The following is a 24245-nucleotide window of genomic DNA, read 5'->3' as shown; positions in this document are numbered from 1 at the left end:
AAGGACCACTCTAATTCTCATCAACAACAATGTAGTGGTTGCAAGATACACGTTTGTGTGAACGTTTTAAAAAAAAGTGAATTTCAGAAACCTTTGTTTGTTTAGGTGTCTTCCACAAATCCTTGTCGAAATGCTTAGCCATCTTCAGTGTTTGCAGGAAAAGAGGTTGGCTTTTTGTGAATTTATATCCTGCAGAAGAGGTGTCTTGTTATTAGTTTTAAAATCTGGTGGTCAGCTTCTCAAATAATCTTTTTCGTTGTTGTGGTTGTATTTTCTTTTAGTGTAAGGTTATAAATCTTGTTCCGAATTTTTAAAACCTGGAGGGGGGTCCATTTCTAAAAGAACTTTATTTGTAATGTTACACATTTTGAGTATTGTATAAGTTTGTTTATATCTTTTGTACCATGATAGGAACTGATAGGAAAATTTATTCTGGAATGTCATGTTTGTCCACTGTTGTTTTAATTGTATTATGAATAAAAATTAAAATTAAAAAAAAAGTTTGTTTATATTATTTTAAGGATTTACGGAATACGGAACGAGTTAGAAAGGGACCTCGGAGGTCTTCTCGTCCATTCCCCCCTGCTCAAGCAGGAGACCCCGTACCCAATTGGCTGTCCAATCTTTTCTTGAAAGCCTCCAGTGATGGGAGCTACCCACAACATCTGGAGGCAAGGCGTTCCACTGGCTAATTGTTCTCAATGTCAGGAAATTTCTCCTTAGTTCTAGGTTGGGTCTCTCTTTAATTATTGCTTATTGTCCTACCATCAGGTATTTTGGGGGAATAAGTTGTCTTTGTCTCCTCCATGACAGCCCCTGGAAGACAGCTATCATGTCACCCCTAAACCTTCTCTTCGTTAGAGTGGACATATCTAGCTCACCCGTTCATTTATCCTCCAGGTATCCTTACCATCTTTATTGCTCTTCTCTGCCCTCTTTTATTGGATTGCTAGAAAGCCCTTCCCACTGAGGATAAGGAGTTATCTAGAGTAATTGCCTCAAACACAGCCTTCTTGAGACCAGAGCTTCTCAGTAGCTATAGCATTTGCTTTCTACCTGATCCCTCGGTCCCTTTCCATCTTCCCTCTGGGACTGCCTCGGCAATCATCTGTTGATTTGCTATTGAACACTCCAGCATTGCGAGAAACGATAGTCACCCGTTCTGTTGCTTGCTGCGGCTGGTTTGGGTAAAGAGGGCAGAATGTCTTCAGAATCTTCCAGAAATTGGAATCATGTTCGGCTTCTTCAGGCAGCTAGCGAGGGGCTGAAGACCGTGGGGAACCATCACGCTGTCCAGAAACGGGAGAAGAAAGCCAAGAAAGAGGAGGAAGAGTCTGCCTCTTTAGGAGAAGAAGAGCAGAAAGAAGAAGACATTGGTCAAGAAGAAAGTCCTGCTTCTCTGGAGCTTCCCAGCACCACAGAAAGTGACGGTGTGGACAAAGAGAGGCTGGCAGATCTGAGGAGCCATCTCCAAGCCCAATTTTCCATCAGAGAACAGGCAGAAGATCCCACTTCAGATGGTCAGCTGATGAAGTTGGTGGAGAACTTAGTCCATGGAGAAGAGGACAAAGCATTGCCTGTAAGTACTAATGAGAGTTCGGAAGGTCAAAGTACAGTTTGTCCATTGTGTGTGGATGACTCCACCGGTCATTGCAGCGGACTCTCCATGGAAGTCCAAAAGGCATTGCAAAGGGACCTGGCAGAGCTGAAAGAAGAGCTAGTGGCCAGCATTGAAACCATGAAGACAGAAGTTATGGAGGAGCTACACAACCTTCGCGAGACTCTCTATGCCTATAATGACCATCACTTTTTCCAGGACCTTAGCCCTCTGAAGGAGCTAGATGAGAACACCCTTGACCAACTGAAAGGAAGCCCTTACAGGGCTCCCGGAGGTGGGAAGCTGGGGAATACCATCTCCCAAGAAGAGAAGTTCAAATCCAGGTCTGTCCCAACTCTTCACCCACTTCATGTCTCTGGCCGAAACCAAGCAATGTTCCGAGCTGTGAATGCCATTACCGCCAGGAATGGTTTCTATTCCAGCTTATCTAGATCAAATTCAGACCCTACAGAGCCAGTGCAAGCTCAAAGTATCGTTCTTCCACCAGCGGTCCCCAAATCAGCTACCAAGAAGCATCTCAGGAAGATGGCGCCAGCTTCCACTCCTAAAACGTATTCATCCAATGGGAAATACGGTGGGAAGATGGGATTCAAAATGGTGCCCCAGCACCACCTGCCTTGTGAAGGCAACGAAGGTCAACTTCACTGACCATCAGAGATTCTTCTATTGATCGCTGAGATCCCTGAGATCAGCAGGATTTCACAAATGGCTTTGACTGACAGGTTCTGTAGGACACGCCAGGTCTTTCTAGAACGATAGCTTTGAGGTAACCCTAAACTGAACATTCACCCTACTTTAATGTTTTTCTTTTGCAATATATATATGACTGTTGCAATATTCCCACAGTCACGTGATCAAAATTGGGAATTTAGCAACTGGTATGTATTTATGACAGTTGGCGGGGTTGTGTGACCGCCCTTTCTAGTCTTCCTAGTCTTCCAACGAGCGAAACCAGTGGGGGAAACTGGATTCATTTAACGGCCATGTGTTTCACGTAACTATAGTGATTTGCTTAACAAGGGTGGCCAAAAAAAAAAAGGTTTTAAAATGGACTCACTCAGCAACCGCTGTGCTTAGCGCAGGAAATTCTGGTCCCAATTGTGATTGTGTGTCGAGGGCTACCTGTATTTTTAAATGGATGCATGTGTGTATGATTATTAATAATAATATATTGTTGCTGTTTACTCTAATTGCCTTGGGTACTTTGACCATCAGATCCTTCCCAAGTATCTAGGAAGCTGAAGACACTGAGATTAAAATGAGATGAAATGAGAGATAAATCACCGCCATCATAATTTTTGCGCCATTAGTTAGAAGACAACTTCTTTCCAAAGCCCCAGATTTGATGGGAAGGAACAGGAGAGGCCAAATTAGCTATTTTAGAAACAGCAGCCTGAACAAAGCGGATTCCAGCTAAGGGGCACAGTAGCAGCACCACATGGAGGATATATAAATTACTCTTTCTCGTTTTTTGTTGTTGTGAGGGCTGGAAAAACAACAGCCCTCCCCCGCCCCTCCCAGGGCTACAAGGGGAGAGAATTCAGAGAAAAATCAATGAAGATTTATTTCCATAGGCCAGCAAGACCCATCAAAAGCCAAGTGAATCTGCTTTTTGTAGCTCTCCGATAGAACATCTAATTAGCTGGCTGTGTCTTTGTCAATATGCTGTTACACCCCTGATGGAGGATCGGAGAGCTGCTGGGCAAGAAATAGATCACCTGGGAATTTCTGACACTTTTGACAGGATCCCCGGTGCAAGACCCATCCATCAGGTAGTGTGTCTGTTATCGAATTCAGATACCTGTTGATTCAAGCTGATGGCACGGTGGGCTTCCTGCAGCAGTCATGGTTAAACAGAATAACAGAGTCCAGCTCCCTGCTCAGGCAGGAGATTCTATAACATGTCAGGCAAAAGGCTGTCCAGTCTCTTTTTAAATACCTCCAGGGATGGAGCATCCACAACTATGAGGCAAGCCCTTCCACTGATTAATTGTCAGGAAATTCGTCCTTAGTTCTAGGTTGAATCCCTCTTTGATAAGCTTTCATCTATTACTTAATAACAACAGAACAATAGAGTTGGAAGGGACTTTGGAGGTCTTCTAGTCCAACCCCCTGCTCAAGCAGGAGATCCTGTAACATTTCAGGCAAATGGCCGTCCCGTCTCTTCTTGAAAAGTTCCAGTGATGGAGCACCCATAAGTTCTGGAGGCAAGTCGTTCCACTGGTTAATTGTTCTCACTGTCAGGAAATTTCTCCTTAGTTCTAGGGAGAGATCATTGCTTAATGGGGGTGAAGTTACAGGTAGTCCTCAACAACCACTCATTTAACAATGGTTTGGCGTTTCCACGGGGCTCAAAAAAAGTGACTTGTCCTCCTAGTAGTTACAACCCTCGCATCAATCTCAGTTGGGTGCTTGGCAACGGTCTCACATTTATAATAGTGAATGGGAGACTGTGGCTAGCCCAAGATCACCCATCTGGCTTTATGTCTAAGGCAGAACTAGAACTCACAGTCGCCTGCTGTCTTCAGTACTCCCTTTAATGTTCATGAATATCTAATCTTCCTTTGCCAGTGCCTCAACTGAGCAACTCTGGGGGGTGAAATAAGAGGGTGCAAGGCTATTAATTTCGCCCCAAAAACACAACCCTTTGTGAGTTGAAACTCCGGAGATTGAGAAAACGGTGTAAGCTACTTCATGAGGACAATTTAAATAAACACGATGTGGGTTTTTTTTCAGTCTTGGCATCGCTTCGAATGTCCCTCTGCTTCGATATTGTGAATATGTGTTATTCTTTATACTGTTTCCATCTTCCCTTAAAATATTAACTTGAATCCACAATGGTTTGAGATTCAGTGTCTCCAACTTAATCCAATCAGCACACTTCTTCAAACCCCAAAATACTACCTTACCCGGACCTAATCCACATATCAAAAGATAAGGTCTGCAAACACAAAGAGAGTTAATTGAATTAAGTCTCCCGGCAGAATTGTATGTTCACAAGGATTCACAAACACACACACACACACACACACACACACACACACACACGCCCCTCAGCACGTAGATACTTCCACACCTGGGGCAAGCTCCCCTTATAAAAGTTTGCCACTGTACCCCATTTCTCTGCAGCCTGCCCCTAAAAGCAAACCATTTTCCTTTTAGGAATAAATATTTCTTCTTTCCTCACAGCTGCCTGGACCTCGTTTTTATTTATACTTGGGCAACCCCCAGCTTAAGCTGGAGCCCCGAATTCTTCTTCTGACAGTTCACATCCTGCAGAAGAGGCTCAGAAGCAGGTCTTCTGCAGCCTTAATGGCAGAAAGGAACTCTGAAAGGGAAAGGCAATCGTGGAGGAATCTGATCTTTGCCCAGCCCCGAGGTTGATCTCTCCACTGTTAGGAGAAGTAAGACCACCATCTCAGGTGGCCTTTCTCAAGAGAGGGAAGAAATAGTGTGCTGGAGGCGAAAGAGAAGGTGGTGTCTGAAGCTTATCCCATTACACCGCCTCCCCTTGGCTTCTGGCCACCGACATGATTTATTTATACAAACATTTTTACACCCCCTACTTTGACAAATCCAGACATTTTGCAGTGTTGTGAGAGAGAGAGAGAGAGAGAGAGAGAGAGAGAGAGAGAGAGAGAGACTGAGACTAATATATCAACATAAAGCCAAGAGAAATCTAATTATAAATCAGGTAATAAAATCTGCCTGTGAGTCAGCTTTACCACTTTAAGTGCCCGTATGCCCTGTGGAATCTTAAGAGCATTCTCAAAGGACAGGAGGCTGGGGGCGTATAGCAAGGTCTCCCAAGTAGGGGAACAGCCGCTAAGAAGGACCCACCCTTGGGCTTATTTGAGCATACCTTTCTAGCAGGGTTCAAGACCCAGCATCGAAGGTGGTTCTGCAAATATCCCCATTTGTGTGTGTGTGTTATGTCTGTGTGTGTGTTTGTGCAAACTTTAAAGTCCAGGGACCATACAACCAGTTCTTGGCAATATAGTTGCTACATTTTGGGCCTGAAATGTGCATCATTTTGAGACTGGAAACACAGAGTAGAGTAGAGTAGAGTAGAGTAGAGTAGAGTAGAGTAGAGTAGAGTAGAGTGGAGTGGAGTGGAGTGGAGTGGAGTGGAGTGGAGTGGAGTGGGGTAGGGTAGGGTAGGGTAGGGTAGGGTAGAGTGGAGTGGAGCGGAGCGGAGCGGAGCGGAGCGGGGTAGGGTAGGGTAGAGTAGAGTAGAGTAGAGTAGAGTAGAGTAGAGTAGAGTAGAGCATAACAGAATGATTACAGAAGAGATGGAAGGGAAGGGAAGGGAAGGGAAAGGAAGAGAAGAGAAGAGAAGAGAAGAGAAGAGAAGAGAAGAGAAGAGAAGAGAAGAGAAGAGAAGAGAAGAGAAGAGAAGAGAAGAGAAGAGATTGCAGAATAGAACAGAACAGAACAGAATTAGAGTAGAATGGATAGGATGGGATGAGACGGGACGGAACAGAACAGCGTAGAATAGAATCTTTCTTGCAAGCCTTCTTTCCTGGCTCTTTTTTCTCCCCTTAACAATGTAAAAAATAGACACGCACACACAAATACACCTATATATTTAGTCCGTTGGACTTCAAGCAGCTGAAATGTTCCACGGCTCCTTTCCACAACCTGCTTGCCCCGCTTGGTCAAACTCCTAATGATGCTGCTTCAATCATTCTACCAGGAGGCCTCGGGCAGCATCTGCTTGAAAGATGTTGCCCAGCAGCTTTGCAGAAAAAAAACGAAGCTGTTCTGCGCTTGCCGCAGAGGTCTTGCTTCACAGTATTCCTTTAAAGAAACAAAACACGGCCGAAACAAAACACGGCCGTGTGACGTGGATTGATGCTTGAGTAATAGCTTTTTCTGATGTGAAATGTCTCTAAAGCATCCGCTTCCATTTCTCCTGGAATTCAGGAGAAACTTCCTGACGGTGAGGACAATCAACTAATGGGACAGCTTTGCCTTCAAAAATCGTGGGTTGCGCCATCCATTTTTAAGAAGAGACTAGACATTCACCTGTCTGAGATGGTATAGGTTCTCCTGCTTGAGCAGGGGGCTGGACTAGAAGACCTCCAAGGTCCCTTCCAGCTCTATTCTATTCTAAGTCTAATCCTTTTCATTTAATTTGTTGCTTTGGACCAATGCAGGTTAAGGGCTTAGTTTAGAATTCAGAGTATTGAGCAATACCCAGATATTAAATCCAATAAACTGAGGTTTGATTAATGTGAGGTAAATATGCTGCTAGTCCTCAGCGTGCAATCGCAACGGGGGGGGGGCAGAATTTCCACTGTTAAGTAAGGCAATTGCTGAGTGAGTCACATCCAATTTTACAACCTCCCTTTGCTAGGATTGTTAAATGACTCGCCACAACTGTTAAGTGACTCACACACGGCCATTAAGCCAACCGGACTTGCCCCACTGACTTTGCTCCTCATAAGCCCTCCGAGAAGATCACAAGCTTTACATAAGCCAGGATGCTGCAACCATCGTAAATACATCCTGGTTGCCAGGCACCCAAATTTTGACCTTGTGAAGGTGAGGAAGCTGCCGTGATGGTGAGTGTGAGGACATGTCGTAAATCACTTTTTTTTTCAGTCCTATTGCAATTTTGAATGGTCGCTAAACATAGGGGTTTAAAATCGATGACTATCTGTAGAACACAAACTAGTCCTCTCCATGCTTTCAAGCCACATCCCATTTACAGGATAGAATTTCAACAGAATTTGGACACACACACACACACACCCCTTAGCAATCCATAAATCAAAACAGCCTGATAGAAGACCCCCTAAAGCACAAGCGTTTGTTTTTTGCTCATGTGTAAAAAAACAGAAGAGGAAGGCAATGGCCTTTCCCAAAGCTAACTTTAGCCACGTTTTCCTTGGGGCTAAATTTAAATCTATAATTAAGACCAAGAGAAAGGGATGTGGATGTCTCTTCTTAATAGGTCTGCTATTTCTAGAAAAATAAAAATAAAAAACAACAACTCAGCAGGCCTGGCTTCTCTTATTTCCTGAGCGGTAATGCAGCGGGTTGTAGGAGGAGGGGTTGATTTATAGATTGGTTCGTCCCCCCCCCCCCGTGGGATTTTTGCGCTCAAAACCCCTTTGAAAACTGAGCTGCAAAGAAGAGCTGAGTTGCCCACAAGAAGGGCGATGAATTTCAGCGATGGAGTGAATTATATCAGCCCTCGAAGGAGGCGACTGGCGAAAGGATCCCTAGAGGATCACGACAGCGCTTCATACACGTCTACAGTATCAATACAGTGCGTTAAAACAAGGCAATTACAACCTTAGATTTCTCTACAGCCTCAGGAGGAATCTGAAATGGTTTCAGATGCTGCTGAACTACAAAAGCTAGCATCCTCCACCACTGGATAGGCTCTGGAGTCTCACCACAGCTGGAGGACCACCCCCAGGTCTCTCATCAACTAACTCAAGCCCAGTGGCATAATGTGATTTATTTCCCATTTTAAGGGAGGAAGAAAAAGCCAGAGAGAAGGTAGGATTATAGGGAGAATAGCCCTACTTAGGAACAAGGCCTTAGGGTTCATTCAAATCAAGCCAAGCCAGCTTCGATTCATCTCCAGATACGTCTGGAAGAACTTTCTACGTCCATCATCTCCCTCTAAACTGGAAGGAAGTGTTAAGAGAAGTCCTTCCAATGCAGAAAGCAGCAAAGGCCTGGCCTCCCCAGAACTCCTGAAGCCTTATATGACCAATTCTCCAGGAAATGCAGTCAGTTTGGTGACATTCTTGTAACATAGGTGAACAGCGATAAAGTTCCTGCTTGAGACTGTTTGCGAGTGATTTTGGTTGCCTGCACCTCACCTCCGTTCGTGTAAAGGAAGCCCCACCCTTTTTTTCAACATGTGACGATGTGGCCCCCATCTTGAGTTTTGGGACTCTCCTAGAGGACGCTCTGCCCCTGTGGCAGTGTCTACAATTTGAGTGATAGGTCCCTAAGGTAGATTACGGTGGTTTTGATGGGATTCAACTCAGATTTGTTATGAAGTTTGTTTCTGATCCCCCCCATTATTTGTTATGAAGTTTGTTACTGATCTTGGCTTTTCTTGGAATGGATGTTTAGGTGGCAGAGAGGGGACCCCCCTCCCCACTGCCCCAGTGACCCTGATGAAAAAGTAGAACAGCAACCCTCTTGATTGTTTTGTTTCCAGAGATTCAATTCTGGTGCGGCAAGTAGTCTAAGCTGGCGGTTGGGACGAATGAAATTGAGTCAGCCTCGTCGTGGAAAAATTAAGAACTCTGAATTTATTCATTAGAACTTCAATTTACATAATTTCAGACCTTCCTTTCCCATGCTGGCAGAAGGTGCCTTGTGTGTCATTCTTCTGCTTGGCATGAGGACCACTCATCCGTTGGCCAAGGTGAAAGCTTTCCACCTATCTTGTTTCATTGTTGGTCCCATTTACGGTGGCAGTCATGAATCGGACGCCTTTGATTGCAATACAATTGTCCCTGAGCTTTTTCTCATAAATCAATCAAACACCCCACGATTTTGGACTTGTGCCTCGCTCAGCTCAGATAGGGAAGCGTCACACTGAAGAACCACACCTAGGAAGGTACCACAGATCTATAATGGATTCATGACTGAGCCCGGCCATTCGCTCAGACAGCTAGGAGGAGCCAGAGAATTGGCCAACCAAACAAGACAAGAGCAGAGGAAGAAATACACTGGCAACAAGAGAAGAGCCGCCACTGATGGTGGCATCACGGGAAGCATAGACCGTGCGGCCATTAAGAAGCTGTAAAGGACGGAAGTTGTTGACCATTTTCTGTGGTGTGCCAGCTGAACTTTTGAAGTACGTGGTGTCCACAAATATATTCAGCTAAAACAAGGGAAAGAGAAGAAAGAGAAGAGAAGGAGTGCTCTACAGCCAACCCAATACCTCTGTACATTTGTCAGTTGGTGGTCACCCATCTTGACCACACTGAAATGTGGACAGTTTTTGTTGGAAATGAAAAGACCAGCTTCGAATGTGCGGATGGAGGCAGTGTGGTTGTTACCTGAGATCTGCTGATGGGGATCTGCTCTTCAAATACTGTCCAGGTGACCGCTTCATCACAGTTTGGTGTGGTGAGAGATCCTTTGTAACGGTAATATTTGGACAAGGAAGCTAAGCTGGGGAGAAGATTGCTCAAGGAGAAGGTGGATGCCATGTCAACATATTCTCCTAGGCAAAAGCATAACCATGATTGGTAGTGGAGAAGAAGAAGCAGCAGCTCCATTCTGGATTGGTGCAGGATAAGACGAAAGGAAGTTAACGCGGTTGTGTGACAGACACCCAGTACTCATTGAAAGAAAGCACAGGAGATGTGATGTTCTCACCTCAGAATCTCCGAAGGTGTTGAGGGCTTCCAATTGATTTGGCCTCCCGATAGGACTACAGCTCCTCAGGTTACTAAAGGACTCGTGACAACAATTTTGAGCTAGGAATTGGGCCCCCCGTCCCACCCACTCCCCAGAAATCTAAAGTATATCTTACTCAGTTCAGAGAACCTACTTCAGAACACACATGAGCACCAATAATGCTGTGTTTCATGAAAGCAGCTGCACCTTATTGAGTAGCTGCATTTGAAGCCTCCCCACAGCATCCATGCACTCCGGGGGAAAGACATAGCTGCTTTAATGAGTCATAGACAGAAGAAGCATTCATCTTCCAGTGCTTGGATAAGATGCTCACCTGCACGAGTGATGTTTCTCAGGCTGGCAACGACAGTGTTGTAATTAGTGTTATCAGTGTCTGCTACCTGCAGGATAATGGGAAGAAGTCAGTTCCACAGCCTGCAAGGTAGCCAAAGGCAGAAAAAGTAGGTAGACATGTCCTCTACAGAGGACGACCAGTTATTTGAAAGGCTGTTTTTTTTTTCAACTCTGGTTTAAATAATAATAACAACAAAACAAGCAGTTCTTGAAGCTGTCCACCCAAGGTAGCAGCAGCTGGACATCACATTAAAACTAATCTGAAGAATCCCAATCCTTTATTTCTGGATATTACACCTAATCAAAGGAATGTGGAGTCCTTGGTACTCTCTGAACTTAGTGGTTTGCTTGTAGACATCATTATCCAGGGAGCAATGTCCACATTCAATAGCACTGATGTTGTTATCTAGTTGGGTCATGAAAGGTCTCCAAGCCCAGAGAGCACCAAGGATCCCACTGTTCAATCCTGAACTTCTATTCTAATCAAAGAAATTCAAAATGAATCATGCTTCTCTGGTTCACGTTGCGCCATTAGAGCTTAGCAGCTAGGATGGAGTGACGAATTGGGGGGGGGGGAACACATCTGAAAAGCTCTTGTTACAGCCAGGACTGAAGGAACTGCACCCCAAAGCTTCAGAAGCTCATAACATAAACTTTTTCATCAGAAAATGTTGACCTAATGGCGAATATATTTGTGGGACCGTACCTTGAACAGAAAACTCAGGACAGCGAACCCATTTGGATGTTGCTTAGCTTCATTGATGGTTTTGCATTTGATGTTCATGTGTACGATATGCAGCTGTGGATAAAGGAACAGAAGGACTGATAAAGGAACATTTCTCTATCATTCAGCTTCTTCTCAATTCATTGCTGTCTCCCCCTTGTCTTTGTTCCTAAGTAGCCAGTATTTAATCTCTAGTCCCAAGGGCGCTTTTTCAACAGGCAACTGGACTTCCTTTGGTTTTGCTTGAAGACATTTCGCTTCTCATCCAAGAAGCTTCTTGAGTTCTGAAGAAGTGAAGATGTTCTGAAGAACTGGAAGTTCTGAAGAACCGAAGAAGCTTCTCAGATGAGAAGCGAAACGTCTTCGAGGAAAATCAACAGAAGTCTAGTTGCTTCTTGAAAAAACACCTTTCGGACAACAATGAGAAGGATGACTAAGAATTTCCATAGACATTTAACCACTATACACACAAAATGTCTGCAGAGCGTTTCCTGTAGATCTTTTCCCCTTTCTCTTCCCCCCCCCTATCCAAAAACTATGTCCATGTCTGCAAAATTCATAATTTTCAGAAACCTTCATCAACCACTGCAGGAAGAGATAGGCTGTTTTGTCTGTCTTGTCATTGGGACTTCCAAAAACAGGAGGAAAAAAAAGATTTTGAGTTGTTTTTCCAGGTTTTTCACCCTATTTGGGGGCAATTAAGGGCGAAGTCCTTAATAGAACATGTTAATGTCCTGTGTCTTTGTCCTCTTTCCTGCTTACATCTATCAGTGGGGAATATTTGCTAAATGATTGCTTGTAAGTCAACAATTACGGTACCTTTACAGGATTCTGGCTCATGCAATAACATGCTGAGGACTTTAAGAGGGCTTCACACACACACAAACATCCTAAAAATTCTGCTTTGTCATTTAGTAAATTTAATATCGGAGGGCCAGGTGTTAAATTTACTAAAATGGTACATTTTTGTGACTTTGTGACCCAGAAGACTGTGCATCTGAATATTCCCAAGTTTTATGGTTTTAAGACAGGGTCTTAAAACCATAAAACTTTCTAGAGGGACCTAAACAGATCAACTGCACACAGCCATTAAAAGATAAATAAATAATAACATCTCAAAACAAAACAACAGCCCATATTTTAATACGGTCTAATTTTTATAGTTCTCAAGGCTAAGGGGTTGTAGCCACATTAATACCACGATGTTGGATTGAAATCCTACTTGGCGCTCTAAAGGGATGCAACGGGAAAAGTAATGAATACATTTGGTAAAATAAAAGTTGAGCTGGAACAGCTGCCCTGTTCACAACTATCTAAGGAGGGCAATGCAAAGACGCCATGAAATTTGAACGCCAGTTGTGCTGGTTTGTAAAGGATGAACAGAGAGGGCAATTCTTGAACTCTGAAAAAGGTCATGGAAGCTTCTGAAAAGCAATAACATCCCGCCGGTTCTCCAGCAACTCACTTGATGGTTAAACCCCCTAAAATGAAATGACAGAGGGCGCGAGATCAACCTCAGCTGCTCAAAAGCCCCTTTGATGTCTACGCCATGATGAAGAGTTGGATTGTGTTTAGTGAAGTGGACCAAATGGAGGGGCCTCACAGGCCTTAATTAATAGCTACTTTCTTTGAAAAAACAGAGAAGTCATTTGGGGTTGCTGATTGCATACTGTTGAATCGGGTGGTGTTCCCTTTGAACAAGCGTCTAGGAGAGGTTTACATCCCCCAGCCCCCCTTTGCACATTTAGAAAAAAAACAACACAACTAAGCAGTTCTTGGAATGGGCCTGATTAAAACTGTGCTGAGGACCTTTTTTCTTTTTCTTCATTGTGAGTAAAATGGACTGGCCTGTGCGGACCCACAACCATCATCTCAGAAAGAAGAAGAAAAAAATACTGATATTCTGTCAATCAGAGTAGATAAGAAGATTAGAAGATAGAAAGGATGGATGGATGGATGGATGGATGGATAGATAGATAGATAGATAGATAGATAGACAGGATAGATAGATGAGATAGATAGACAGACAAATGATAGATAGACAGGATAGATAGATAGATAGATAGATAGATAGATAGATAGATAGATAGATAGATAGATAGATAGACAGATGATAGATAGATAGATAGATAGATAGATAGATAGATAGATAGATAGATAGATGATAGATAGACAGGATAGATAGATAGATAGATAGATAGATAGATAGATAGATAGATAGATAGATAGAAAGATAGATAGATAGACAGATGATAGATAGATAGATAGATAGATAGACAGACACAGACAGATAGATAGACACAGACAGATAGATAGACACAGACAGACAGACAGATAGATAGATAGATAGATAGATAGATAGATAGATAGATAGATAGATAGATAAGCAGGCAGAGAGAGAGGAGAGAGGGGGAGGGGGAGAGAGAGAGAGAGGGAGGGAGGGAGGGGTGGAACAATAGATAGATGATAGATAGAAAACCAAAAGTTTTCTAAATGTATTTTGCACTAAGCTTGTATAACCATAAACAGCGCAGTATATACTTCTCCTCCTTCCTTCCTTCCTTCCTCCCTTCCTTCCTTCCTTCCTTCCTTCCTTCCTCCCTCCCTCCCTCCCCCTCCTCTTTCTGTCTCTGTCTCTGTCTCTCTCTCTCCAGCTTTGTTCCTATCCATTTGATGACCATCTAAAAAATAACCCATGTCATACCAGGTGCTCTTCAGCATCGTTTCAGCGGCACCTGAACCTGCTATCCAAACCCAACGCTTAACTTACTTCCATGGGATACTGTATCCCATCAATGTAGTGTTCGGAGCCATTCCTCTTAAGGTCCCCCCAGTGGAAGTGGACCTGCAAGGCCCGGTAGGTGTCCCTCAGGCCTCCTCTGGTGATGTTGATTTGCTCGGCAGCAGAGGCTCCATCCAAGGTCATTTTGACTAGAGGGAAAGTCAACTGGTAAACACAGTTTCAAAAAAAGGACCTGCCTACCCATCTAGGAGCTACTCAGGCTTCCTCACCCCTTCCAGATTTCTGAAAGAGAGAAAAAAAATAGAGGAGCTCTAAGTCAGAAATCTGGGTTCGGGTTCAAGGTTGGGGAAGATGCCTGCAGAAGACATCCCAACCTCATTGGCCCACCTTCGTCGCCATTGTTCAAGAGTCTCCATCTGCCCGGGGGCGCCTGGTCGTAGCCTTCAAACAGAATTTCATCCAGGCTCCGGTCCTGTCGCACTTTTCTTCGATCGATGTTAATGGGAGACTGGTTCTGTCCCCCGCATCCTGATGTGATCTCCTTCCAGTGGGAAGGGCCTAAAGAGACCAGGAGAACATTGCAGAGCAAGGACTTTGCACAGGGTGCCCGAGAGTAGCTTGCCTTGATTTTTTAAAAAATTTATACCCAGCCTTGATTATTTTTTATAAATAATTCAAGGTGGCGAGCATACCTAATACTCCCCCTCCCGTTCTTCTTTTCCCAGAACAACCCTGTGAGGTTGGTTGGGATGAGAATGAATGAGAATGAGACTGGCCCAAGGTCACCCAGCTGGCTTTCATGCCCAAGGCAGGACTAGAACTCACCATCTCCTGGGGATTGGCCCAAAGTCACCCAGCCAGCTTCCATGTCCAAGGCAGGACTAGAACTCACCGTCTCCCGGTGATTGGCCCCAAATCACCAAGCTCACTTCCATGCTTAAGGCAGCAAGTTGGCTGGGGAATTCTGGAAATTGGCTGGGGAATTCTGGAAATTGAAGTCTACATATCTTCAAGTTCTCACGGTCGAGAAATACTAGCCTAGTTTGAAGGACTCTTGGTCAAATGCCCTCTTGGCATCTATTAGCCACTTCTGCTTGCAACTGGCTTCAAAACAAGGCAATGCCCATTATCCTTTCCAGCAATCCTTCATAAATCTCCCAGAGATCCTCCTTTTCCTTTAGCTAATGTAATCCACCTGTTAAACCACTTTCTGAAGCCCCTCTTTTGGCCCAGCCAAGCTCCCAGATTGGTAAAACTCTTGAGAAAGAACCAGTAGGACCGACGGTTGCTTGGATAGGGAGCTTCAATTATTTCCCCGATTGTACACAATACACAGTTTGGATCATAAACAGATCTTTCTCTACTTCACCTGTATAGAACATAACAGAATAGAACAACAGAGTTGGAAGGGACCTTGGAGGTCATCTAGTCCAACCCCCTGCTCAAGCAGGAGATCCTATACCATTTCGGACAAGTGGCTGTCCAGTCTCTTCTTAAAAACCTCCAGTGATGGAGCGCCCACAATTTCTGGAGGCAACTGTTCCACTGAATGGAAGGTATTCTCCATACCTATTTCTTTGGCACCCAGATCAACGTTCCTTGCTCTCAGTTATGACAACCTTGATGTAACAACAGGAAAAGGACTTTTTTTTTTCCAATCTTTCCATCCAGACTTGGATAAACGGAAGCGATATATTGATCCTTTTTCTCAAAGCAGGATTCTGGTATCGATCAACAAATTCTGCCAGCAAATTGATTGTCTACAGTCAACCGAATCCTTAATTTTCCTTTTTATTGTTTCTTGCACTTTTCTCTTGCAACAGTCTTCATTCAACTTCACAAGAGAGTTTGGCTTATTTATAATTCAACAGGATTTCCTTGCTGGGCCTATATTTAGTCTGACAGATAAAACGAGCTGCTTTAGCATCTGTGACTCTTTCGAAAGAGCACCAGCTCCAACCTTATTCTGTTTTGCTTTCGGCCTCTCTGTGTTATTGGGTCCTTGCCAAGAGATAAGCAACGTGGACTTGTGGTATCTGTCTTAGTGCTCGGTAGCCTCGTTTTTTTGAGGATAAGTTTATTTTTAATAAAAATAAAAAATCAAACAAGGAAGCCACCGTCTCCTAAACTTCCCCCCCCCCCAAAAAAAGCTTCTCAGTTTCAAATAGATTCCAGATAAAATAAGAAGATGCCACTATGAGTCAGAGTTTCGTTTAGATGTCAACCCATCTGGCTAGAAAAAAAAATGAAGATGTAGAAAGAAAGCCAGTTTGGTAGAGTTGGACCCCCACAAGGAACAATGGAAGGGGGCTGTCTGGTTTATGACTCCAGGTGTGGATGTTTTAAGGCTGTGTCTGCACATCTGGCACCCACTGATGGTCTTAAAAATTCATAAATGCCCATGAAAGATGGGAGTTTTTGTTCTTTATAAAACGTGAACTTTTCTTTAAAAGTAGAATATTCTAAGCAGCTGATCAGCCTCACTGACACTGGAACAGCATTAAAAGTACGAGCTTCTGATAGGCATACATAATTTTAAAAAGTGAAGATGATGGAGGAGGAAGAGGAGTAAGGGAAGGGAGTAAATGGGTGAAGAAGGGAAGGGAAGGGAAAGATGGAATGAGAAGTGAAGCTGAAATAAACACAGAACAGTTGCACTGTTCATTTCATGAATACTTCTGAAAGTAAAGTATCTTCGGATTGAAATACAAATAGAAAGCAAAATTAGAGTTTGATTCACATAATCCCTCATGAAATATAAAACCTAAATATAAAGCCTCTACCCAAGAATCATGGTCTCTCAGATACTTGTTTTATATTGTACTGATAAGAATATCTTGCAGTATCTCCCATTATGTCACACCCAACTTCCCAAATGCATTGGGACGACTTCCATTAGCCAGGCTGGCTGAAAGTCATAGGAGATGCGTTCTTATTGCATCTGAAGGTACCTGTTGGGGAAGGGTATCTCAGACTACAGGTGAGCGATACCTTCACCAAATATTTTTCCAAGGAGTATCTTCAGAAATCTGTCTCCAGTACTCACCACATTTAGGATCCAGGGAATCATAGCACCAAAGACCTGGAAAAATAGGAGATGGAAGGGTGGAGAAGAGAAAATGTGTATTAGCCAAAACAGAAAAATAAAAACTAATAAAGAATTAACTCTGGTAGTGGTCCCATGGATGCTTTTGCAAAAGGCAACTGGGCTTCGTTTTTCCTCGCTTCTCATCCAAGAGGCTTCTTCGGTTCTGACTGAATGGTGGAGAAGGGAAGGATTTGTATTCCTTGCAAATCCTTCCCTTCTCCACCACTCAGTCAGAACCGAAGAAGCTTCTTGGATGAGAAGCAAAAAAATCTTCAAGGAAAGTCCAGTTGCCTTTTGAAAAAGCACCTTTGGGGCCACCATGACCTGGATGACATTTAACTCTAGTGGTAGCACTAAAATCTCAATCCAATTAAAACAGCACCAAAGCAAGAAAAAGATTTTGATTGAGATTGTCTTTTGGAATAGAACAGAGCTGGAAGGGACCTTGGAGGTCTTCTAGTCCAGCCCCCTGCTTAAGCAGGAGAACCTATGCCATCTCAGACAAGTGACTATCTAGCCTCTTCTTGAAAATCTCCAGTGATGGAGCACCCATGATTTCTTGAGGCAAGCTGTTCCACTGGTTGATTGTCCTCACTGTCAGGAAGTTTCTCCTTAATTCCAGGTTGCTTCTCTCTTAGATCAGTTTCCAACTGTTGTTTCTCGTCCTTCCCCCTGGGTGCTTTGGAGAATAACGTGACCCCCTCTTCTTTGTGGCAGCCCCTCAGATACTGGGACACTGCTATCATGTCTCCCCTATTTCTTCTTTTCTTTAGACTGGCCAAACCCAAGTCCTGCAGCCGTTCTTCGTAAAAGTCTGACTGTCCGATCCATCTCCTTATACTCCAGTTAATTAGGGAGGTGTCTGTCTGCGCCACTTCCAAATGAACCGTTGCGGGAACTGGGCATGTCTAGTCTAACTAGATAGGATAGTGGTCTTCCAATATTTGCCACAGAAAAGAGGGAGTCAGCTTATCTGCCAAAGCATCAGAGAGCAGGACAAGAAATAATGGGTGGAAACCTATCAAGGAGAGAAGCAACCTAGAATTAAGGAGGAATTTCCTGACAGTGAGAACAATTAATCAGTGGAACGGATTGCCTTCAGAAGTTGTGGGTGCTCCATCACGGGAGGGTTCTTAAGAATAGACCGGATGGCCATTTGTTCCTGCTTGAACAAAGCAGGGGGGTTGGACTAGAAGACCTCCAAGGTCCCTTCCGAGCCTACTATTCTGTGTTCTAGATTCCTACTGTAACCATTAGTCAACTCCTTGTAAGTTGCCACCCGTAGTACTCACAGCTCTCCATCCCTCCGTTTCATAGCAGAACTGAAGGACCAAGAAGTCTCGTGTCGTTTTTAGCTGAGCAAAAGTCAAGTTGAGTTGGTCTAGCTTTCCATCCAATCTCCCTCCCCCAGAGAAGGCTTAAAATTGGGTTGCAGAAGAGAGAGAGAGGCAGAGATCAATTTCTTTTAAGAAACAAAAAGGAAAAAAAAATAAACCCTCCGAAGTAAACCACGATGCGCATCCATCCCTCACACTTTAGGGACCGAGGTTCCCTCCAGTTGCCTCTCTCTGACAATCATGTCTGATTTAGCTTTATTGCTCGCAATCCGAAATCATCAGGAAGAAAGCCCGGCAATCAATGGGGTAATGGAAAACTAACACTGGGAACTTTTAACTGAGCTGAGCTCGTTAAAGAAAAAAAATATCGGACTTTTCTCTCTTGGTTGATCAATTGTGAGTTAGAAGGTCTGGAGACAAGCTCAGAGGGAAAAATATGGCAGATAAACCATCTGGAAAGCAGCGTTTGACATTTCCCCCCCCCCCTATTTAGGACATTCTTCTTTTTAGAAAAGAATATTTGTAGCTCAGGACTCAGCTATGGGGTCCTTGGTGCTCTCTGAGTTTGGTTGTTTTCTTGCAGACCTTTCATTACCCAACTAGGTAACATCATCAGTGCTAGAAGGGAGGAGGGTTTGCAAAGAGGAGGAGGAGGAGGAGGAGGAGGAAGAGGAGGAGGAGGAGGAGGAGGAGGAGGAGGAAGACGACTCTGGGGTCCTTGGTGTTCTCTGAGCTTCCTTGTTTTCTTGCAGACATTTCATTACCCCACTAGGTAACATCAATGCTAGAAGGAAGTGGAATTTATGGACAGGAGGGAGAGAGGGAGGGAGGGAGGGAGGGAAGGGAAGGAAGGAAGGAAGGAAGGAAGGAAGGAAGGAAGGAAGGAAGGAAGGAAGGAAGGAAGGAAGGACGGGCCATGGGGTCCTTGGTGCTCTCTGAGCTTGCTTGTTTTCTTGCAGATGTTTCATTACCAAACTGGGTAACATCATCAGTGCTAGCAGGGAGTGGGGTTTGTGGAGAGGAGGAGGAGGAGGAGGGGGAGGAAGACGACTCTGGGGTCCTTGGTGTTCTCTGAGCTTCCTTGTTTTGTTGCAGACATTTCATTATCCCACTAGGTAACATCAATGCTAGAAGGAAGTGGAATTTATGGACAGGAGGGAGGGAGGGAAGGAGGGAGGGAGAGAGGGAGGGAGGGAGGGAGGAAGGAAGGAAGAAAGAAAGGAAGGACTGTAGGGTCCTTGGTGCTCTCTGAGCTTGCTTGTTTTCTTGCAGACGTTTCATTACCAAACCAGGTAACATCATCAGTGGTAAACATCTGCAAGAAAACCACCAAACTCAGAGATCACCAAGGACCCTACATCCTTTTTAAATGACGTTTTTTTTTTGTTTTTTTTGTTTTTTTGCTTCTAATCATTCAACCCAGAACAATGCAAACCTTGGACAAAACTGGAGCCAGAAGTAAATCTGATCTGATTTCTCATCATACTTCGTTAGAATATATAATTAATTTGTATCCTGCCTTTATTATTTTTAGAAATAAGGCAAGTCAACGGACATATCCAACACACCTAGAAGGTCTCTTCCAACTCTGTTATTCTGTTATTTTTTTGTTATAGATGCCGTCCTGAGTTAAAGATCGTTATTTTCTTGGCCATGAGCTCAAACCCCAAAATCGCTGAAGCGCTGATGTTTCCGTAAAAATCAAAGTCTTTCGAAAACCTTAAAAATGCTTTTGATCTCTTCCCCAACCTTTTAAATTCCTGACCGAATCCTCTACCTTTTTTTCCTTTACTCTGACCTCTCTGTGGCTCTTAAAAAGAGAGAGAAAAAGCTTTTTTGATTTTTCTTTTTTATCTTCGGTCTATTAATAATAGAACTAAAAGGCTTTTTTATCATGCATCGACAAGCGGTCTCTCACTGAACTATTCCACGTTCAATATTAGCTTTTCTCCTCTAATTAACCCTGGAATCTGCCCGTTATTCATTTTTATAACATCCCCATTGCAAGCTGATGGACTTCTCACCCATCCTGCAAATCTTCTCAGTGCAGGCAATCCTTGACTTACTGTCACAAATGAGCCCCCAAATTTTCATTGCTAAGCAAGGCAGTTGTTGTGAATTTTGCCCCATTTTAGTATAGGGTCTCCTGTTTGAGCAGGGGGTTGGACTAGAAGACCTCCAAGGTCCCTTCCAGCTCTGTTATTCTGTACAGCAGAATGCAGCAAAACAAGGATGGAAAAAGTCTTGAATGTATTTGGGTCAATGTAAAAGGAGAATAGAATGGAATGGAATGGAATGGAATGGAATAGAATAGAATAGAATAGAATAGAATAGAATAGAATAGAATAGAATAGAATAGAATAGAATAGAATAGAATAGAATAAGGATGAAGAAGATAAAGAATAGAATAGAATAGAATAGAAATATGGAATGGGAATAGAATATGGAATGGGAATAGAAGAGAAGAGAAGAGAAGAGAAGAGAAGAGAAGAGAAGAGAAGAGAAGAGAAGAGAAGAGAAGAGAAATATGGAATGGGAATAGAACAGAATAGAAATAAGGAATAGAATAGAACAGAATAGAAAAGAAATAAGGAATAGAATAGAATAGAAATTAATAGAATAGAATAGAATAGAATAGAATAGAATAGAATAGAATAGAATAGAATAGAATAGAATATAGAATAGGACGATCAAACAGATTCTTGACAAACCTAGCGGACAACTTTGTCTCCCAAAAAGTAGAGAAGGGAACTAGAGGATTAGCTCTCCTGGACTTAATTCTCACTAATGGAGATGAAATGATAGAGGGGGTTGAAGTTACGGGAACCTTGTAGAGGAGAGTGACCGTGCAATATTATGCAAGCATTTTTTTTAAATTATTTAATGTTTTTGCTTCAAATCGTTCACTGAATGTTTTATCCCCAACTAGAATTACCAGCCGGGTTTGTAAGGAGCAAAGAGCGCCATCTAGTGACCGTGGCATCCGATTCCTATGCTTCTTTTAAGGAGCCAGAAGATAAGGGGGGGGGGGGTGGAAATTCAATTTAATTCCTCAAACTGCTCACTTTTCTGGTCACATTTCCTAAGCGAATCGCTGCAGTTGCTGAATGAAGAACACCGTTGTTAAACGAATCTCTCCATGGACTTTGCTTGTCATGAGGTCGCAAAAGGGGATCCCGGGATACTGCAACCGTCATAAATGTGAGTCAGTTTAACGATGCGCTGGTGACACCTCTCCCATGCTTAATATTCCCAATAGAAGAGTGGTTACTCAAACTCTCTCAAGTTCTCCTGAAAAGATTCCCTCACATGCCTCTTGGAGATTCTTCCAGTAAATACAGGGTACGAAGAGAGTTGGAAGGGACCTTAGAGGTCATCTAGTCCAACCCCCTGCTCAAGCAGGAGACCCTATAGCATTGTGGACAAACGGCTGTCCAGTCTCTTCTTGAAAAGCTCCAGTGATGCAGCACCCACAACTTCTGAAGGCAAGCCCTTCCAGTGGTGAATCGCTCTCACTGTCAGGAAAATTCTCCTTAATTCTAGATGGCTTCTCTCCTGGACAAGCTTCCATCTGTTGCTTCTTGTCCTGCCGTCAGATGCTTTGAAGAATAGGTCAACCCCCCTCTTCTTTGCGACAGCCCCTCAAATCTGTGACAGCCTCTGAAAGGAGACCCCTTCTCAGAAGGGTTTTGGCCCAAAGATCTTCTCCACGCTACCCTTGAATGCCCCTACGGTGTTTTTTCAGGAGGCAACTGGACTTCCTTTGTTTTTTCCTGGAAGACGTTTCTCTTCTCATCCAAGAACCTTCTTCCGCTCGGACTGGATGGTGGGGAAATGGGAGGGTCATCCCCAGCCTCCAGTCAGAGCTGAAGAAGCTTCTGGGATGAGAAGAGAAACGTCTTCCAAGAAAAAAAAAAACAAGGCAGTCCAGTTGCCTCCTGAAAAAAACACCTTTGGGACAACCACGACTTGGACGGCGGAGGACCTCCATAGACCTGCCCTTGAGTAGAACTGACATCAGTTGAGGACAACACCGAGGGCTGGATCTCCAACTGACAGCTGTCACCGACGGAGGTAAACAAGAAACAAAAGTTGGGAGACTCCACATGGGAGAGCTAAATGCAGGAACGTTGACATTTGTGCCGTGGCATCTCCCACCAACCAACAGGTGTTTAGAGCCAGCGGATCCCAGCTGAGAGAAAAGGGCAAGGTTAAAGATAGACCGAGATCTCCTCAAGCAGACCCCAGCAAGGAATTCCACGCTCACCATGGCTTAACCTAAGCGGCACCCAAATGATTGACCCACCCCCCAAATTTTGTTAGTGAAATGAAGAACGCCTGGAGAGAGAGAGAGAGAAAAAAAGCAGGGCTTGGTCTGGAGAAATCACAAAGGCTTTCTCCTTCGGGACTTGATCCCTGAACTCAAATGATTCTCTTCCAAGTATATTTGGGGCAAACTCTGCTGGACAGAATCTTTGTGGTTCAGACTGGGGGAGGGGGGAAGGATCCCATCAATTTGTCCGCCCGCAGCCAACTTGCACAATTATCCCCTCCCCAAACCCTGAGGTTGCACCCGAAGGGATTCCATCCTTCAAACTCACCTGTTGCCTCCGCATGAGCCATCCAAGAAAGAGCCAGGAAAGTTATTCCCAGAAGCTCTGACATTTTTCTCTCCCAGCCTGAGAGACCTGGGGGGGGGGGGAAACTCTGCTGGGAATTCCAGATGGGGAGACTCCAGCAAAGAGGCAGGCAGGCAGGCGTGTGTCCTTGGTTCTTGGCTGCCACCTCGGAAAACCCCAAGGAACACCGTGGAGGGCTTTGCTTCACCCCGACAGGGATGGAGGTGGTTCCCTCGGCCTCCGACGCTGTCAAAAACGCACGGAGGAGAAATCTGGAGATTCAGCCTGGCGGCTGTTAAATATTCATCAGAAGGAGAACCGTGGCTGAGGCTCTTTTTTAACTCCTTGTCTCCTGCGAAGTGGGCAGAGAGAGAGAGGGGGGAGAGCAAAGCTTTAAAAGAAAAAAAAGATGGGGGGAATGACACAGGCCTTATTTATAGGGGAGGGAACCCCAAGAGGATCTGCTCTGGAGCCAACATCTGGAGAAGGGGGGGGTCCTTAGGAGCTGCTGGTTCCTGGACCGTGGCTTTCAAGGGATGGAAAAGGGATGGGAACCAAGATTGCATGGAGGTGGGATGCGGGGAAAAAATGGGGAGGGTGGGCATAAATGTTCTGCCCCCTCCCACATCTCAGTCTCTCGCCGTCTTAAAAATATACAAGAATTTTTTTTTACTTCTTATTTATTTATATCCTGCCGGTATTATCTCTCTAAATAACTCGAGATGGCAAACATATCCGACACAACTCCCTCCTTCTCTTTTTCCCACGACAACAGTCTTGTGAGGTGGGCTGGGCTGAGATAAGAGAAGGACGGGTCCAAAGTCACCCAGCTGGCTTTCGTGGCTAAGGTGGAACTAGAACTCAAGAGTCTCCTGGTGATTGGCCCAAAGGCACCCAGCTGGCTTTCATTCCTAAGGCGGGACTAGAACTCACCGTCTCCTGGTGATTGGCCCAAAGGCACCCAGCCAGCTTTCATTCCTAAGGCAGGACTAGAACTCACGATCTCTTGCAGAATGCAAGAGAAGCTAGCCTTTTGCTGTATATAAAGAGGCAGTTTGGTGTAGGGATGAAGGCACCAGGCTAGAAACCAGGAGACGGTGAATTCTAGTACCAGCTTAGGTAGGAAAGCTGGCTGCCTGCCTTTGGGTCAGTCACCAGGAGATGGTGAGTTCTAGTTCCGCCTTAGACATGAAAGCCAGCTGGGTGACTTTGGGCCAATCACCAGGAGACTGGGAGATCTAGTTCCGCCTTAGACATGAAAGCCAGCTGGGTGACTTTGGGCCAATCACCAGGAGACTGGGAGATCTAGTTCTGCCTTAGCCTTGAAAGCAAGCTGGGTGACTTGGGGACAGTCCCTTTCTCTCAGCCCACCCCACCCCA

The 24245-nt window shown here is 44.3% G+C and overlaps 1 protein-coding gene across 1 annotated transcript; it reads right to left on the bottom strand.

Moving 5' to 3' along the window:
* Positions 1-7213: 7213 nt before the first annotated feature.
* LOC120303285 (carbonic anhydrase 15-like) lies at positions 7214-23404 on the bottom strand. Its single transcript, XM_039332686.1, has 8 exons — positions 22848-23404; positions 16868-16903; positions 14209-14379; positions 13849-14009; positions 11061-11153; positions 10335-10401; positions 9658-9824; positions 7214-9479 (listed from the first exon to the last, which is right to left on the bottom strand). The coding sequence occupies exons 1-8, from the start codon at positions 22909-22911 to the stop codon at positions 9267-9269; spliced, it is 972 nt and encodes a 323-aa protein (XP_039188620.1). The 5' UTR covers positions 22912-23404; the 3' UTR covers positions 7214-9266.
* Between the last annotated feature and the right edge of the window lie 841 nt (positions 23405-24245).

This window comes from Crotalus tigris, unplaced genomic scaffold, assembly GCF_016545835.1.
Source record: "Crotalus tigris isolate CLP2741 ecotype Arizona unplaced genomic scaffold, ASM1654583v1 scf7180000024461.5605484, whole genome shotgun sequence".
Taxonomy (NCBI): Eukaryota; Metazoa; Chordata; class Lepidosauria; order Squamata; family Viperidae; genus Crotalus; species Crotalus tigris.
Note: the sequence above shows the minus strand (reverse complement) of the source record. Positions and strands in the feature narration are given on the sequence as shown.

Excerpts from the sequence above, each read along its gene's own strand:
- LOC120303285 (XM_039332686.1), bottom strand. The coding sequence starts at position 22,911 with ATGTCAGAGCTTCTGGGAATAACTTTCCTGGCTCTTTCTTGGATGGCT. Across the intron at positions 16,904-22,847 it reads GGCTCATGCGGAGGCAACAG|GTCTTTGGTGCTATGATTCC; the intron begins GTGAGTTTGAAG and ends CTATTTTTCCAG. Across the intron at positions 10,402-11,060 it reads TCCTGAGTTTTCTGTTCAAG|GTAGCAGACACTGATAACAC; the intron begins GTACGGTCCCAC and ends ATTATCCTGCAG.